The 17,405-nt window shown below is 44.0% G+C and overlaps 1 protein-coding gene across 1 annotated transcript; it reads right to left on the reverse strand.

Moving 5' to 3' along the window:
* Nucleotides 1-1,316: 1,316 nt before the first annotated feature.
* On the reverse strand, nucleotides 1,317-16,193 carry LOC102994839 (integrator complex subunit 6-like). Its single transcript, XM_024128160.3, has 8 exons — nucleotides 16,054-16,193; nucleotides 8,287-8,464; nucleotides 6,342-6,716; nucleotides 5,369-5,462; nucleotides 4,573-4,609; nucleotides 3,770-3,892; nucleotides 1,533-2,784; nucleotides 1,317-1,387 (listed from the first exon to the last, which is right to left on the reverse strand). The coding sequence occupies exons 1-7, from the start codon at nucleotides 16,153-16,155 to the stop codon at nucleotides 2,764-2,766; spliced, it is 930 nt and encodes a 309-aa protein (XP_023983928.2). The 5' UTR covers nucleotides 16,156-16,193; the 3' UTR covers nucleotides 1,317-1,387; nucleotides 1,533-2,763.
* Nucleotides 16,194-17,405: the final 1,212 nt, after the last annotated feature.

The following is a 17,405-nucleotide window of genomic DNA, read 5'->3' on the forward strand; positions in this document are numbered from 1 at the left end:
AAATTTTTCTTTATGAATAGTCGTTGCATTTCATCCCATGTGTTGCCCGCATTCATTGGGATAATTGTATTACTTTCCTCTTTTAATCTGTCAATAAAATGCGATGGTTCTATTGCCGGTAAGCTCCAAGTTCACCTTTTCGTCCTGCTTCCATGAAAATGTTCTGGGTCCTTTCCATTTTTTTCTTGTGGCAGTTGTTACCGAAGTTTACCACTAGAGGGAGCCAGAGACAGTGAAAAGCTGGAGTTTTGTTTCCTGGTCCTGGGTTGCTGGCACAGCTGGCTTCCGCTGGACACCAGGCTTCTCCTGCGCCAGCCTCTGCACCTCACGTGGCTTCTCCAGGGCCCAGCTGGTGCAGGGCAGTGTGGCCAGTACCTCTCCATAGCCAGCAGCTTCCTTTAGACCTCCCTGGGGCAGTAATATATCAGAGTGTTTCTGGTGAGACACCTCCCCGTGTACAACATTGCCAGTCACCTCAGGAAGATTTCCAGCAACTTCCAGAGGGCAGATTTCCAGAAAGTTCCACTGGTGTGGCTCCACTACAACTTTATTGACATTCTGTGAGTTTCTGCCAGGCTCCTTCAGCCAGGTGAGAGTTTCAACACTGGGAGAGAGGATCATTTTCCTTGGGTGGAAAAGTATCTCCTGTGTGGGTTAGTTGAGTACTTTATTTCAGCCCTGTGGTGAGGTGCTGTCTCCAGGGCACTCCTAGCCCAGCCGTGTTTCGGGAGGGACTTTTCCTTGGGTGACCTATCTCAGCTCTGGGACAAGGGATTTTGCCTTGGGTACTTCATCTCTCATTTCAGAGGGTGGCACCACAAAAATTCTCTGCCACACATTGAGTCACAGCTGGGTCTCTCCAGCAAGATCTAGACTTCCGCCCTTGAGGGGGTGGTTCCTTGTATGCTCACTCTAAGCGTGGTGAGGACTTCTGCTGGTCCTCCGTCTCAGCCTGAGGGTGGTTACTCTTCCTGGGAGAGGGCTCTTACATGAATGCGCCATCCCAACCCCAAGGGTGGATGGTTGGCTCCTCGTGGGCTCTGTCTCAATCTCTATGGTGTGGGGCTATTTCTCAGGTGCTCTATCTCAGCCCTAGAAGTGAACTTTCCATAAGTGCTCTCTCTCTCTCAGTCCTGAGGGATGAGATTTCTTGGGGGCTCGATCTCGCCCTTGGGGAGGGATACTTTTCCTTGGATGCTTTATATCAGCACTGTAGAGGACTCGGTTATGTTGAGGATGCTTTCCTTGGTTGCTCTATCTCTGTCCTGGGGTGGGGGATGACTCTTCTTTCTCTAGGTGCTGTATCTCAACCCTGCGGGGGACACTTCCTTGGGTGTTCATCAGGGTGAAGTTGGGGGGGTGCTTTCCTTGGATGCTGGACCTCAGCCTGGGTTGGGAGGGTGGGAGGGAGATGCAAGAGGGAGGAGATACGTATACATATAGCTGATTCACTTTGTTATGCAGCAGAAACTAACACACCATTGTAAAGCAATTGTCCTCCAATAAAGATGTTTAAAAAAATCTATGCCTACCCCAAAGGCATGAAGATGATGTCCCAAGTTTTCTTCTAGATCTCTGACCCATCTCAAAGAAATTATTGTGTATGCAATGAAGTAAATGTCAAGGTTCATGTTTCCTGTATGGTTATCTAGTGAACTTATTAAAAAGGTGATTATTTCCACATAGATATGCAGTTAAATTTTTCTGTAAATTTGCCTATTTCACCTAAGTTTTCCATTTTAATATAAAGTTGTTCACAGTATTTACCACCCCCTTTTAAAATCTTTGCTGGATCCATAGTTATGTCTCCTTTTTCATTTCTAATGTTATCTATTTGTGGATTCTTTCGCTCGATCAGTTTCGCTAAAGGTTTGTCTATGTTTTTGTTGCTTTCAAAGGACAAACTTTTGGTTTTGTTGATTTTCCCTATTGCAGTCTATTTAATTAATTTCTGGTTGATTTTTACTAGCTCCTTCTTTCTATTTTCTTTGGGTTTATTCTACTGTTCTAACACTGGGCACAGATAATTAATTTTCAGCCGCTCCGCGGCATGTGGGATCCTCCCGGACCGGGGCACGAACCCGTGTCCCCTGCATCGGCAGGCGGACTCTCAACCACTGCGCCCCCAGGGAATCCCCTCATTTTATTTTTTAAATCAGTTTACTGTTTTTATTTATTTATTTATTTTTGGCTGTGTTGGGTCTTCGTTACCGTGAGTGGGCTTTCTCTACTTGCGGCGAGTGGTGGCTACGCTTCCATTGCGGTGCACGGACGTCTCCTTGTGGTGACTTCTCTTGCTGTGGAGCACAGGCTCCAGGCACACGGGCTTCAGTAGTTGTGGCACACGGGCTCAGTAGTTGTGGCTCGCAGGCTTAGGTGCTCCGCAGCATGTGGGATCTTCCCGGACTAGGGATCAAACCCATGTCCTTGCATTGGCAGTGGATACTTAACCACTGTGCCACCAGGGAAGTCCCTCCTTACTGATCTTCTGACTAGTTGCTCTTGTCATTTATTTTCCTGACCCTAAAGATTAGCCAGAGGTGAAATCTGATGGTCTTCTCCGGTCTCTTCTGACTGAGTCCTGCCCTGGGCATGCACATGGCTTTCTACATAAGCAGATATACACGGGAGCATTTCAAAGCCCTTCTTCTCCACAGTATCTCACTCCTCAGTTTTTCTTTCCAGGATTCCGGCATGTCTGTTCTTTGCCATAAGCATCGGCAGCTTCTTCACTTGCCTTTCAATGTTTCTGAGGAACATCCTTCACATAGCTGCTTCTCCACTCTAAAAGAGTTTAGAGTTAACACAAAAGAAAAGCAATAAATCCCCTTCCGTCAGTCGTTCAGGGCGCCTTCTAGACAGCTTTAAACAAACACAATTCCTTGGGAGTAAGGTCTACTCTCCTCCCTCCTGAGCCAGGAGCCCTCACTTGGAATGCAGGCTGACATCTTCAAGACCACTGCTCTACTAGGCAAGGGCTGGGCCAAGAATAACTTAAAATGCCAGCAAATTCTCTCATCACATTTCAATGGCTCTTCTTCTGACTTAATATTCTCTTGGTTGCTGTAAACCTCTGACTATCTTCCAGAGTTCCAAGAAACTTGATTCTATTCATTTTTTCCCAGTGTTTCCAGTGTTTCTGGAGTACCCTACCCAGAGTGCCGTACTCCACCGTGTTCACCAATATCACTCAGTTCCACGAGTGACATTTTGAAGTTTAGATCCTACTGCTAACATCTCAATTTAACAGTGTGGTGGCTTCCCTGGTGGCGCAGTGGTTGTGAATCTGCCTGCCAAGGCAGGGGACATGGGTTCGAACCCTGGCCCGGGAAGATCCCACATGCCACGGAGCGGCTAGGCCCATGTGCCACATCTGCTGAAGCCTGCACGCCTGGAGCCTGTGCTCCGCAACAAGAGAAGCCACCGCAATGAGAAGCCCTCACACTGCAACGAAGAGTAGCCCTTGTTCGCAGCAACTAGAGAAAGCCCGTGCACAGCAACGGAGGACCCAATGCAGCCAAAAAATAAAGATATAAAATAAATTTATAAAAAAAAACAGTGTGCACTTTTTTTTCTGAAAGGAATAACAAATCAGAAGAAAGTAGAAATTTCTCTAGCATCAGGGACCTTGTGAAAAATCAATAAAATGATTTACTTTATATATGCAAAGTCAAAATCCCTTTGCAGAATTAAATTTTTGCAAATTAAAACAAACATAACAATACTGCTCCATATAAACCTTTGTAAAAACATTAAAGGAAATATATACATTATTTTCTCTTTTAGTGCTTCTGAAGAACAGAAGCACAAGTCCACCTGAAGACTTCCTGTCGTCACATGCGAGAACAAATGTCAGGGCCTGAGGCAGCCTCAGGTGCACTTTGTAATGTCTCTAGACAAAATAGAACAGAGTTGGAGGTAGATTGTTTGGTGACTTCCCCTGCCCCTCCCACGGAGTAATAAGTTAACCAAATAGCAGCTGTCTTCCTCTTTGATCCAAACTGTCCTGAATATTGCATGGTTTTAAAGGCACAGCTAGGAAAGGTTGAAAACTTTGTTCAGCACACACAAGATGACCAGTTGGCCTCTGAACACCGATTCTTTCTAAAGGACATAGTAAGAGCGCCAAGCAGTGCTCCACCTGCACGCGGCCCCTAGTCACTCTGCAAATGCCCAGGACGGCCAAGTGCAAGAGTGAGCCCTTATCACATGTGGTAGGGGCGACAGGGTTTACTGATTTTAACCTGCTGGATTAATAACATCCCCTTCCTCAATTGGGAAAAGTAACAACAAAACCACCAATTAATACTTTCAAAGAAAACTCATAGGGCGAAAGCCAGCTTTTCCTGCCAGAGCATCTGAAAACAGAAAGCTCCACTGCTTTTTTTTAGCCTCTGGAAGGCAGTTCCCTTGACTAAAGCATCGTAGGATAATCAACAATATCCCATTCTATCCTACAGCACAGAACACTTATTCTTTTTTCCTCCTTGGTCTTTGTGTTAACATCATGATCTGCTGTTGATGTGACTAACGTTCCTGAGAACGTGATGGGATTCTATTTTTTTCTAGTACCTTCTCAAGGTATTGTATTAAGACTCGTCTTTTGAACCTAAAAAAGAAAAACACATTTTATTAACCAAAAGGTCCTTAAAGCGTTTATGATGAGCGAGGCACCGTGCGGGGTACAAGGTGGGACTGGCCATGCACATGGGAAATAGCAAATGTATGTTCGTGTAAAGATAGGGCTTAGCTAATACCGAGAGAACCAACTGAGAGCCCAAGCCCACCTCAGACTGTGAGGAGTGCAGAAGGCTCCACAGACCTGGATGAATGAGCTGGCCTCAGGTAGTATTAATCTAGACGCCTCTGGAGACAGCCGTAACTATGACTGAGGGCCAGGGCTTAGGAAAGCAAGGCAGGGCTTCCCTGGTGGCGCAGTGCTTAAGAATCCGCCTGCCAATGCAGGGGAAAACGGGTTCGAGCCCTGGTCCGGGATGATCCCACATGCTGTGGAGCAACTAAGCCTATGTGCCACGACTACTGAGCCTGTGCTCTACAGCCTGCGAGCCACAACTACTGAGCCCATGTGCCACAACTATTGAAGCCCGTGCGTCTAGAACCCGCTCTCTGCAAGAAGAGAAGCCACCGCAATGAGAAGACCACGCACTGCAACGAAGAGAAGCCCCTGCCCCCTGCAACTAGGGAAAGCCCGTGCACAGCAAGAAAGACCCAACCCAGCCAAAAATAAATAAATTAATTAATTTTTTGAAAAAGAAAAGAAAAGCAAGGCAGCACCAATCCCTCCACCTGTCTTGCACTGGTCCCGCCTTAAAATAAAACACAATGAAGAATTCCTCTTTACACCTACCTTGCAGCTTCCTTGATGGTAAATTCAATAAATTGTTTCCTCACTGCAAGAGGTCCTTGCACTCCTTCAAGCAAAATGAAAATTCTTTCATACTCTGAAGATATTAAAAAAATTAGTATTTTTTAAAATATGGATGAAAAATAAAATTCAATCTTTACACATCGTCAGTAATCATTCCTTGTGTGTGGAAAGTTAGGTATAGTGTGTATTTGAAACACTCAAATCAGGACAACCGCACATATCTGCTAGGGAAACTCTAAACACTAATTAAATGTGGTCCGCTGAATAATGGCCGCCCAAGTTGTCCATGTCCTAATTCTGAGAACCTGTGAACATGTTACCTTATACGGCAAAAGAGACTTCACTTTGCAGATGTGATTAAGTTATGGCTCTTGAGATGGGGAGATTATCCATGTTTATACATGCTGCCCGACGTAACCACAAATATCCTTATGAAAGGGAGGCAGTAGAGCTGGTCAGAAAGAAAAGACGTAAGGGTGGGAGCAGACGTTAGAGAGGAGAGAAGGGGCTAAATTGCTGGCTTGAAGATGGAGGAAGGGCCCACGAGCGAAGGAACACAGGCAGCCTGTAGAAGCTGGAAGAGGCAAGGAAGCAGATTCTCCCTAGAGCCCGCAGAAGGAACCCTGGCCTGCCAACACCTTCATGCTAGCCCAGTGAAAATAACTGCAGATCTGACTTCCACAACTCTAAGATACTACAGTTTGGAGCCACAAAGTTTGTGATAACGTGTTACAGCAGCAAAAGGAAACTATTACAGCAGGTAAGGGGAAAAAGAGAGAGAAAGGTGTATTGGGTCTTTTTTAGGTAAAGCAAGAGGAATCATTTTAAACTATGTGAAAACCCAATACTTCCCAAAAGTGCACCTCAAGAGTTACACCTTGAATCTATTCTGAATCCTAAAAGGAAAGGGACCTCCCATTATATTATTGATAGGTGTTCTTTCACTACTTACTTCGCCCGAATTTTCGAACTTCCTTCATTAACTGGTGTTTTATATCAGCATTGATTCCTTGTGCCAGAGCAGGAGTTATTTGCGACGTACTTGGCCCAGTTTCCAAAGCAGATGCTACTGAGACTTTTCGATCATCTACAGAGACATTGCAGTTCTTGGTTCCTCCTGTGAGTGCATGACTACCAGGATCGTGCATCGGGTCATCTTTCCTGAGACCAGTGAAATCATCAGACAGAGAATCCACTTGGTCGGGTGGGATACTATCTCCTGCCGTATTCATAAGCTCCGGGGCAGCAGATTTTGACAAGAAGCCATCGGGTGAGAGTTGACCATTTTCCATCTTCTCCTCGTGAACGTCGTGAGTGACGGTAACATCTGGAAACCAAATTAACAAGTGGAGCTGTGACGTAGGTGCGTTATGGCAACCCCACGGGGACAGCCCGGTGCCCCTCAGTTCTGAGGAAATTGTTTCATAAAGCAAGAGGATGTACCAGATGGAGCCTGAGACCCCTCAAATTGAGCTCAGGAAGATAATACGACAGACGCACTTTCTTCTCTTCATGGCGCCATGAATACATATGGAAACCAAGTAAGACGGTACAACTAATAAACAGCCTCAGGTCCCCGGTGCTGAGCGTTTAGCTGCAGCTTGTGCTTTACAAGCTGAAAAGCAGCAAGTCTCACTTGGTGTCATGATTTCTGTCATTGACCTAGGAAATGCCATGCTCTACCGAGCTTGACATCAGATTACATGGCCCCCCCCCCCGCCTTCTCCCGCCTCTCTCCCTCAAAAGTTCTGAGGAGACAGAGGTGGTGGCCATTAGATCTGAAGGCTCTGTACGTCCCCCATCACCCCACCCCGAATCCCTGTCAGTATATGATCCTCCTCATCCATGTTTCCTCTCTCAGAAAAGTGGGTTTCTTTCTACTGCAGGTCTGACGCCTCGTCTCCACTGACTCGTCCTGCTCTCTGCCGGGCGCCGTGCCAGGAGCTGGGGGGCGGCAGCCAACAGGACAGACGCAAACAATCCCCGCCCTTATGGCACTTCCATGCTCATGCGGAGGCCAGGCGGTAAGTGTACAAGGATCCCACAAAATTATTACAGTGTGAATTCGTGTCAGGGGAGAAGGAAGCAGGGATGGGACAGAGGGCAGGAGGGGGAGCCCCAGTGGGCCACGTGGTCGGGAAGGCCCTTCTGAGGGGGTGTGCTCTGGGCGGAGCCTGGAGGAGGAGAGAGAGCCGGCCTGTGCGCATGCAGAGGAAGAGTTCCAGGCTGCGGCAAGGGCACGTGCAGAGCCCCGGGGAGGGGACTGGCCAGGGAGCACAGGGCAAAGGACAGAGGCAGAGACAGCAAGGAGGAGACGACAGGCCACGTGTTAGGAGAGGATGGTGGGGCCAGGTCGTGCACAGCTGGTAGACCAGAGTCCGGAGTTCAGATGGTGTTCTGAGTGCCTAGGAAAGGTGACGATGGGTCTTCAGGATGGATGTGGCGTGATCTCATTTCTGTGTTGGCGTGATCTCTCCGGCTACAGGGTTAGACAGTGAGGGTCACAATCTAGCAAGAATAGGAATCAGATCAGATAAGAAGCTATTGTAGTATCTTGTTGAAAGATCATGTCAGAGTGGAGTAGACAGAGAAAAAATCGTGGGATTCAGGAATCTTTACAATATTTACAGGGAAAACGAGAAGGGTAAGCAGAAGAAAAGAATGAAAGGGGGTTACGAGTATGAGAGGAAAACCAATAGGTCACAGAGTATAGGAATCCAAGTAAGTTTCCATGAAGGAGAGACTGAACAACTGTGTCAAATATGGCTCAGAAATTAATGGCAATCTCAGCCAAAACTACTGAGATTGATGAGAACAGCTCCAGTAAAGTGCAGGAGGCAGAATCCAGACTCTACTGGGTAAGACCATGAAGGTGAGGTGAGAACAGTCATTCTTACCATCTTCCGTGGACACGGATGAGGGCCAAACAGAGGATTCTCCCTCTTCTTCCTGTTTCATGGACAGCAGGTCCATACTCAGCTTTTCCTTAGATGAAGAAGGAGTCTCGGGTTCTCCACAAAGTTCCATTTGGTTTTCAGGCCCTACAGTAAACTCCGCTTCATCACTCATCATTTCCTGAGAAACATCAATGCACATGTTCCATTTGCAAGAAAACTCCAACAATCGCAAAACTGCAAACAGTTTGCATATGTATATATAACCAAGAAGTTGAATCATTAATTTGAGTTTTCACCATGGTCCAATATTTACCATACCTCAACAAATACAAATACTCTTTTCAGAAAATGCAACTGAATTTTAATCCAGTCTATAGTTTAAGAAAGGAGGAAGCTGGGACTTCCCTGTTGGTCCTGTGGTTAAGAACCCGCCTTCCAAAGCAGGGGGTGCAGGTCTGATCCCTGGTCAGGGACTAAGATGCCACATGCTACAGTGCAACTGAGTCCACGCACCGCAACTACTGAGCCCCACGCAGCACAACTTGAGAGCCCGCGTGCTGCAGCTACAGAGCCCATGCGCTCTGGAGCCCATGCGCCACAACTAGAGAGCCCGCGTGCCACAACTACTGAGCCTGCATGCCCTGAAGCCCACACACCAGAACTAGGGAGAAGCCCGAGCACCGCAATGAAGAGACCATGCACCACAACGAAAGATCCCACGTCCCACAGCTAAGACCCGATGCCGCCAAAAATGAATGAATGAGTAAGTAAATAAATAAATAAAAATTTTCAAAGGATGAAGCTAATACACAAGGTGCTGTCCAAAGCCAAACACGGTGTACCCATGAGTAATCAGAATGCTTGGGGAATGGGTAACTCTCAACAAAAAAGGGCATTACTTTTCTAAGGGGAAATAATTCCCTTTCTTTGTCCTCATTTTATTTTATTTATTTCTCAAGTCAGTTTACTGTTTTTATTTTTTACTTTTTATTTATTTATTCTTTGGCTGTGTTGCATCTTCGCTGCTGCGAGCGGGCTTTCTCTAGTTGCAATGAGCGGGGGCTTCTCTTTTTGCAGAGCACGGGCTTCTAGGCATGTGGGCTTCAGTACTTGCAGCACACGGGCTCAGTAGTTGTGGCTCGCAGCCTCTAGAGCACAGGCTCAGTAGTTGTGATGCACGGGCTTAACTGCTCCGCGGCATGTGGGATCTTCCCAGACCAGGGATCAAACCCGTGTCCCCTGCATTGGCAGGCGGATTCTCATCCACTGTGCCTCTTTGTCCTCATTTTAGAAGGCCAATATAAACTGATAACAACAACTCACAAGGACATTTGAAGAAAAGAAACCTATAGGTCTTTATACTAATATCTCTCCTGAACTTAAACCCAATAATCCTAAACCAAAGAATAATAAAATATAATAATATATAAAAAGGATATACATCCTGTCTTGATGAGGGTATACTGCAGGAAGGTAAGATTGGTTTAAAATTCAAAAATCAATGTAATGCTTAACAACACTTAACAACAACAACAAACCAAGGGAAAACCTTCTGATCACTTCTATAGATGGTTTAAATTTCAGCACCTATTCATGATAAAAACTCTCCACAATCTAGAATAGAAGGCAACTTCCTTAATCTGATAAAGTGTATCTACCCCCTAAAAATCTATAGCAAATGTCACACTTAATGGTGAAATATCAAACATTTCTCCGTGCCTTTGGAAAAAAGGGTGTTCACTATCCATTCAACAATTTACTGATGGTTCTAAAAAGTGAAGTAGTACCAGGAAACTATAATAGTTGTAAAGTTTAGAAAGGAAAAAGCAAAACTGTCATTATTCACAGATGGCATTACATAGAATATGCCAAAGAATATAAAATCATTAGAGTTAATAAGTGAACTTAATCAACTTATTAGTTATAATAAAAACCACTTTGTGGTTATTATTATTACCAGTTTTCTATTCCCATATAATAGCAACAAATAATTAGAATATGAAATTTTAAATGCCTTTGATAATAGTATCAAAAACATCAAATATCTAAGTAAAGAGTGCTAGAGCACAACACAAAAAGTAAAAAACATCACTGAGAGAAAGTAAAGACCTCAGGAAACAGAAAGAAATACTTTTTGCATGGATTGCAAGATTCATTATTGAGTCGTTACTGTCAATTCTCTCCAAAATGATCTCTACTAATCCTATTTAAAATCCCACCATGAGAAAAGAAGGCCTCTTCAATACGTGGTACTGGGAAAACTGGGCAGCTACATGTAAAAGAATGAAATCAGAACACTCCCTAACACCATATACAAAAATAAACTCAAAATGGATTAAAGACCTAAATGTAAGGCCAGACACTATCAAACTCTTAGAGGAAAACATACGCAGAACACTCTATGACATAAATCACAGCAAGATCCTTTTTGACCCACCTCCTAGAGAAATGGAAATAAAAACAAAAATAAACAAATGGGACCTAATGAAACTTAAAAGCTTTTGCACAGCAAAGGAAACCATAAAAAAAGACAAAAAGACAACCCCCAGAATGGGAGAAAATATTTGCAAATGAAGCAACTGGGAAAGGATTAATCTCCCAAATATACAAGCACCTCAATATCAAAAAACCAAAAAACCCAATCCAAAAATGGGCGGAAGACCTAAACAGACATTTCTCCAAAGAAGATATACAGATTGCCAACAAACACAGGAAAGGATGCTCAACATCCCTAATCATTAGAGAAATGCAAATCAAAACTACAATGAGATATCACCTCACACCGGTCAGAATGGCCATCATCAAAAAATCTAGAAACAATAAATGCTGGAGAGGGTGTGGAGAAAAGGGAACCCTCTTGCACTGTTGGTGGGAATGTAAATTGATACAGCCACTATGGAGAACAGTATGGAGGTTCCTTAAAAAACTACAAATAGAACTACCATACGACCCCGCAATCCCACTACTGGGCATATACCCTGAGAAAACCATAATTCAAAAAGACACATGCACCCCAATATTCACTGCAACACTATTTACAATAGCCAGGACTAGGGTATTTTTTTTTAGTGGGTACTTTCCCAGCAAGAAATATTTGCAAAGAGTGAGAATGGAATCTGTATGTTTTTAGCTGAGTTAATATGCTTGATTATAATTTAGCAGTTGGGTTATGTAAAAGGATTTTCTTCAGAAGTGAGGTGGATAGACCTAGAGTCTGTCATACAGAGTTAAGTAAGTCAGAAAGAGAAAAGCAAATACCATATGCATATATATGGAATCTAGAAAAATGGTACTGATGAACCTAGTAGGGCAGGAGTAAAGATGCAGATGTTGAGAACGGACTTGAGGACACAGGCGAGAAGGGGAGGCTGGGGCAACATGAGAGAGTAGCACTGACATACATACACTACCAAATGTAAAATGGATGGCTGGTGGGAAGATGCTGCATAGCACTGGGAGATCAGCTCCGTGCTTTGTGACCACCTAGAGGGGTGGGATAGGTAGGGTGGGAGGGAGCCTCAAGAGGGAGGAGATATGAGGATATATGTATATGTATAGCTGATTCACTTTGTTTTACAGCAGAAACTAACACAACCTTGTAAAGCAAATATACTCCAATAAAGATTAAGAAGGAAAAATAAAATAAAATCCCACCATGTTGCATTTTGGTGAAAATCGACCAGCTGATAGTAAAAAGTGTATGGAAATTAAAGGGCTTAGAATAGCCAAGATAATCTTTAAGAAAAACAACAAAGTTGGAGGACACGCACTACCAGATTTGAAGATTTACTACAAAAGTACTGTAATTAAAACAGTCTGGTAATGGAGCAAGGACAGGCCAATACACGAATGGAAGAGGACAGAGAATCTAGACACAGATCTGGAAATACGCTAAACAGCTGGATTTATGACACAAGGTCCCCTGCCAACCACTGTGGATAAGATAGTGTTTTTAATGTGTCCAGTTATGTACACGGGAAAAAATAAAGCTTGCTTCTTACATCATCCCATTACACAAAAATTTATTAGAGATGAATGGGAGATCTGGTGGAAAATTTAGAATATTATCTTCATAGCTTTAAGGTAGGCAAAAATTTATTTTTGAGGATAAAAAAGGACTAGCCAAAAATAATAGATTGTCTAATTAGACATAATTAAATTTGAAACTTCTGTTTACCGAAAAGCCATGATTAAGAGAATGAAAAAGCAAAACATGTATATAGAAGATACTCAAAATTTTGTAGATATATAAATTGGATAAACATTTATACATTTAATTATTCATATATTCATATATATCTATGTATTGTACAATCAATTTAAACAATGTATATAAATATTTGTGCATATTTATGTACGTATATATAATTGGATATATCCCTCTCTCCAAAAAATCAGTGAAATCCAGAATATATGCAGAACTGTAAATCAATTTAAAACTTACAAACATCCTAATAAAATATGGGTAAAAGACCTGAAAAGGCACTTTGCATAAGACATACTCAAATGGCCAATCCATATCTAAAAGGTGTTCAACTTCATTAATCAGCAGAGGAATGCAAGTTTAGACATAATGAGAAGTCACTGCACACCCACCAGAGTGAAATGAAAGACTGCCTGTAGAGCAAGTGTTTGTGAGTATGTGGTCCAACTGGAACTCTTATACATTGCTTGCTGAACCCAGATTTCCACCTAGAAGCTCAAGGACATAGTTGAAAGGTTAGCTAGAACTCTCTTAAGGCTGAGATAAAGAAATCAAGAAAATACTATTGAGCAATCTGCTTTGAGTTGCAGCAAGGTAATTCTTGGAGCAATAGAAAGCATGAACTAATGGAGAGTTTCTTTAAGGTGTTGCTGTGTGAACAACTCAGCCTTGAGTTCTCCCTGCAAAAAGTGTGAAGTGCCCTAGTCTGTTTCAGGAGAAGAATAGTTTTAATAAGACCCTGTGAGAGGGAGGAGGCATATTCCCCTCAAAGGAAAAAATAGACCAAAACAACAGACATCAACCTTGCTAGTGAAGAAAAAGTGTATCCCCATATGTTGGCTATTGTTACTTCTCCTTTAGTGAATTGCTTCTTCTTGAAATGCTCTTGACTTTCCCAGCTACCATGTTTGTCCTTTTCATACTGAGTTTTATCTTTTTATATGTTGAGAACATATACCTCATATCTCTAATATTCATTGTAAATTTTTCCCCTAGCTCGTTGCAAGCTATGCAGTATTCTTTTCTTAAAAAAAATTTTGCTGTTTAAGATATTTGGAATGAAATAAACCTAATACAGAAAATAAGGAAAGAAGTTAAAAGGAAGGCAAGACAACACAACTTTCCCTATGAATGTTAAAATTAAATAATAACCGGGAGTTATTATGGTCAAGATGATAAGAAAATATGCCTTCACACAAACTTCTAAATTGCCGCAATTCTTCTGGAAGTGCATCTTTCATGATTTCTTCCCATGAGATACTACTTCTACTAATTTAAAGAGATGGATTTTATAAATGCTTACATATAAATATTGTATTATACATAAAGATTTATAAAATTGAAAAATCACAAATAGATTGGATGCTTAACAATGCAGAAGTAAATATAAATCATTATATAGCTATATGATTAAATACTTTGCAACCATTAAAACACAAGTTTCAGAATAACATTTATGATCTAGAGAAAAGGCTTCTGACATGTTAGAAAAAAATGTAGCAAATTCTAAGATATGTAGTATGATCTCAACTTGGGGTAAAAAGCATAAATATTTGCACATTAAAAAACTGCTAAAAGCCCAGCAATTCCACCCCTGGATATAGATCCGAAAAAAGCAGAAACACTAATTCGAAAAGAGACATGCACGCCAATGTTCATAGCAGCATTATCTACAATTGCCAAGATATAAAAAGCAACCCAAGCGTCCATCAACTGATGAATGGGTAAAGGAGATGTGGTATATATATACAATGGAATACTGCTCAGCCATAAAAAAGGATGACATTTTGCCATTTGCAGCAACATGGATGGACTTGGCGGGTATTACACTAAGAGAACTAAGTCACACAGAGAAAGACAAATAGTGTATGATATCACTTATATGTGGAATCTAAAACGTACAACAAACAAGCCAATGTAACAAAAAAGAAAGAGATTCACTGATAACAGAGAACAAATTAGTGGTTACCAGAGGGGAGAGGGAAGGGGGAGGGGCAATATAGGGGTAGGGGGCTAAGAAGTACAAACTATTACATATAAAATAAACTACAAGGATATACTGTATTATACAACACAGGGAATAGAGCCAATATTCTATAACTATAAATGGAGTATAATCTTTAAAAATTATGAATCACTATATTGTACACCTGTAACTTATATAATGTTGAACAGCAATTATACTTCAACTAAAAAAAATATGAGAAAAAAGAAAGTCCCCAACTCAGGACTTCTCTGACACCCTATTTAATTAGCTCCCCTCTGCTATTTTCTTACTGCAGATCACTGTATTGTACACCTGTAATTTATATATTACTGTACATTGACTATAGTCAATTTTAAAAAAGGAAAAGAAGAAGCAGAGGTATAAAACAAACGGCTAGAAGGAAAGATAACAAATGTTTTACTGTTTTCTGTTTGTAATTATACAATTTTATTTTCTCCCAATAGAAGTTTTGTTTTTAAAATCAGCATAAAAGTATGTAACTAAAAGAAAAGAACAAAACACACCCAAACCCCAGGAATCTAGAAGTACCTCACCACCCCAGGGCTGAGACAGAGCATCCAAGTAACAGCGTTAGAGCACCCAACTAAGATGTCCCCCCAAAGGCTGAGAGACCACATCAAGCAGAATCCACCCCACGAGGCGGACAAAAGAGCCCAAAGAAGAGTCCTCAGCCACGGCTGAAACAGAGGACCCAAGAACCAGGAGCCACCCCTACATAAGCGAGATAAAGTGCCCAAGAAAATGTCCTCACCTCGGTCTAAGAAACGGCACTCAAGACAGAGTCCCCGTCCTGGGCAGGGGCCAACCTTCCAAGGAACAGTCTCAGTTGCCTCGGATCCCCCAGGGAGCCCCAAGAACGAGCCCAAGCCCCCAGTGCTGAGAAGGCGCCCAAGGGAAAGTTCTCTCCCGCGACGGCTGAGCCACAGCCCCCAAGGGAGAGGTCCACCCTAGTCTCAGAGCATCCTTGGAATGGCACCCCGTCGGTTGTGACAGCACCAATGCTAAGTGCTCTCAGAATGGAGAACAGCGTTCCCACTAACAGTCCCCACGGGCCACGAGCAGCTCACAAGCAAAAGCCACCCGATCAGAGTGGACACAGAGGGTCCAAGGACAAGTGCCCCCCATGCTGAGCTGGGCACCTGAGGAGAGGCTCTCACAAATGAGGGAGAGCCAAGGGAGAGGGAGCCGCAGCCCTGGGGTGACCCACCCAGGAAACCTCCCCTCTCAGGGCTGGGACAGACACCAAGAAGCACTCGGCCCCCGGGCCTGCCATGGGCCCCAGCGGAAGCACCCCCTCACCCGCGTGGGGAGAATCACACCAGATAAACCCTCCCGGGCCTGAGCAGGAGTGCAAGGCGTGGCCTGTCCCCGACAAGGCTGAGCTAAGGCACCCGAGGAATGGCCTCCCCGGGGCTGAGGCCAGCCCCCAAGGTAGCGTCTCCCCAGAGCTAAGGGGGTCCCACCCTGGAGGCAAAACACCCAGGGACTGACACCCTCCGGGGCAGAGAGAAAGCCCCCGGGGAAAAGAACCCACACTCCCAAAGTCAATCCTGACCTTAACGGAGGAGCCTGGAAGCAACTCACAACACGGCAGTAAACGGGTGGCGCCCCACAGGTGGAACTTTCTGGAATGTGCCCTGGGGCAGTTGCTGGACATACACCCTCTAGGGTCCCTGGGAGTGAAGTACACGAGGAAGTGTCTCACCAGAAGCCCATGTGTTATTGCCTGAGGGGGCTCAAGGGAAGCCGCTGGCCACAGCTGCTGCTGGCACGAGCTCCACACCACTGTGCACTGGGGACGCTGCTGCCTAGAGAGGCTGCCGCCCAGAACCCAGAGCCAACTTCCCACAGCGTTGCCTCTGGCTCCCTCTACAGGCTGACTTCTGTGTTCACTTCAGCAAGAAGAAAAAAATTAAAGGGACCAGAACCACTTTCACAGATCAGGCCACAAGGATGACTTCAGAGCTGAGAGGTAAAAAATCCAAAACTGGCACACTATAGTACCGAAAAAGAGGAAAGCTGTATCATCAAAAACGCAACAGATATTCATGAGGATAAATTAAAGGCGTTTGTTAAGACAGGTGTCTACCGGAAATCTACAACCCACTTTATTCCTAGGGGAGAAACAGAAGTATTCAATTTAAAATCAAAGCAAGGGCTTCCCTGGTGGCGCAGTGGTTGAGAGTCCGCCTGCCGATGCAGGGGACACGGGTTCGTGCCCCGATCCGGGAAGATCCCACATGCCGCGGAGCGGCTGGGCCCTTGAGCCGTGGCCACTGAGCCTGCGCGTCTGGAGCCTGTGCTCCGCAACGGGAGAGGCCAGAACAGTGAGAGGCCCGCGTACCGCAAAAAAAAAAAATAATAATAAAAATAAAATAAAATCAAAGCAAGACAGACCTACTAGAGAATGTACTTGAGGACACGGGCAGAGGGAAAGGTAAGCTGGGATGAAGTGAGAGAGTGGCATGGACATATATACACTCCCAAATGTAAAATAGATAGCTAGTGGGAAGCAGCCGCATAGCACAGGGAGATCAGGTCGGTGCTTTGTGACCACCTAGAGGCGTGGGATAGGGAGGGTGGGAGGGAGACGAGGGTGGGAGGGAGACGCAAGAGGGAGGAGATATGGGGATATATGTATACATATAGCTGATTCACTTAGTTATACAGCAGAAACTAACACACCATTGTAAAGCAATTATACTCCAATAAAGATGTTTAAAAACAACAACAACAGAATATCCAGTTCAGTCCGGGAAGATCCCACATGCCGCGGAGCGGCTAGGCCCGTGAGCCATGGCCTCTGGGCCTGCGCATCCGGAGCCTGTGCTCTGCAACAGGAGAGGCCACAACAGTGAGAGACCCGCGTACCACAAAAAGAAAAAAAAAATTACCTCAAACTTAGTG

This window comes from Physeter macrocephalus, chromosome 21, assembly GCF_002837175.3.
Source record: "Physeter macrocephalus isolate SW-GA chromosome 21, ASM283717v5, whole genome shotgun sequence".
Lineage (NCBI taxonomy): Eukaryota > Metazoa > Chordata > Mammalia > Artiodactyla > Physeteridae > Physeter > Physeter macrocephalus.

Excerpts from the sequence above, each read along its gene's own strand:
- LOC102994839 (XM_024128160.3), bottom strand. The coding sequence starts at position 16,155 with ATGTCCAGCAACTGCCCCAGGGCACATTCCAGAAAGTTCCACCTGTGG. Across the intron at positions 8,465-16,053 it reads TTCCAGGCTCCTCCGTTAAG|GAAATGATGAGTGATGAAGC; the intron begins GTCAGGATTGAC and ends GATGTTTCTCAG. Across the intron at positions 3,893-4,572 it reads TAATACAATACCTTGAGAAG|AGACATTACAAAGTGCACCT; the intron begins GTACTAGAAAAA and ends TATTTTGTCTAG.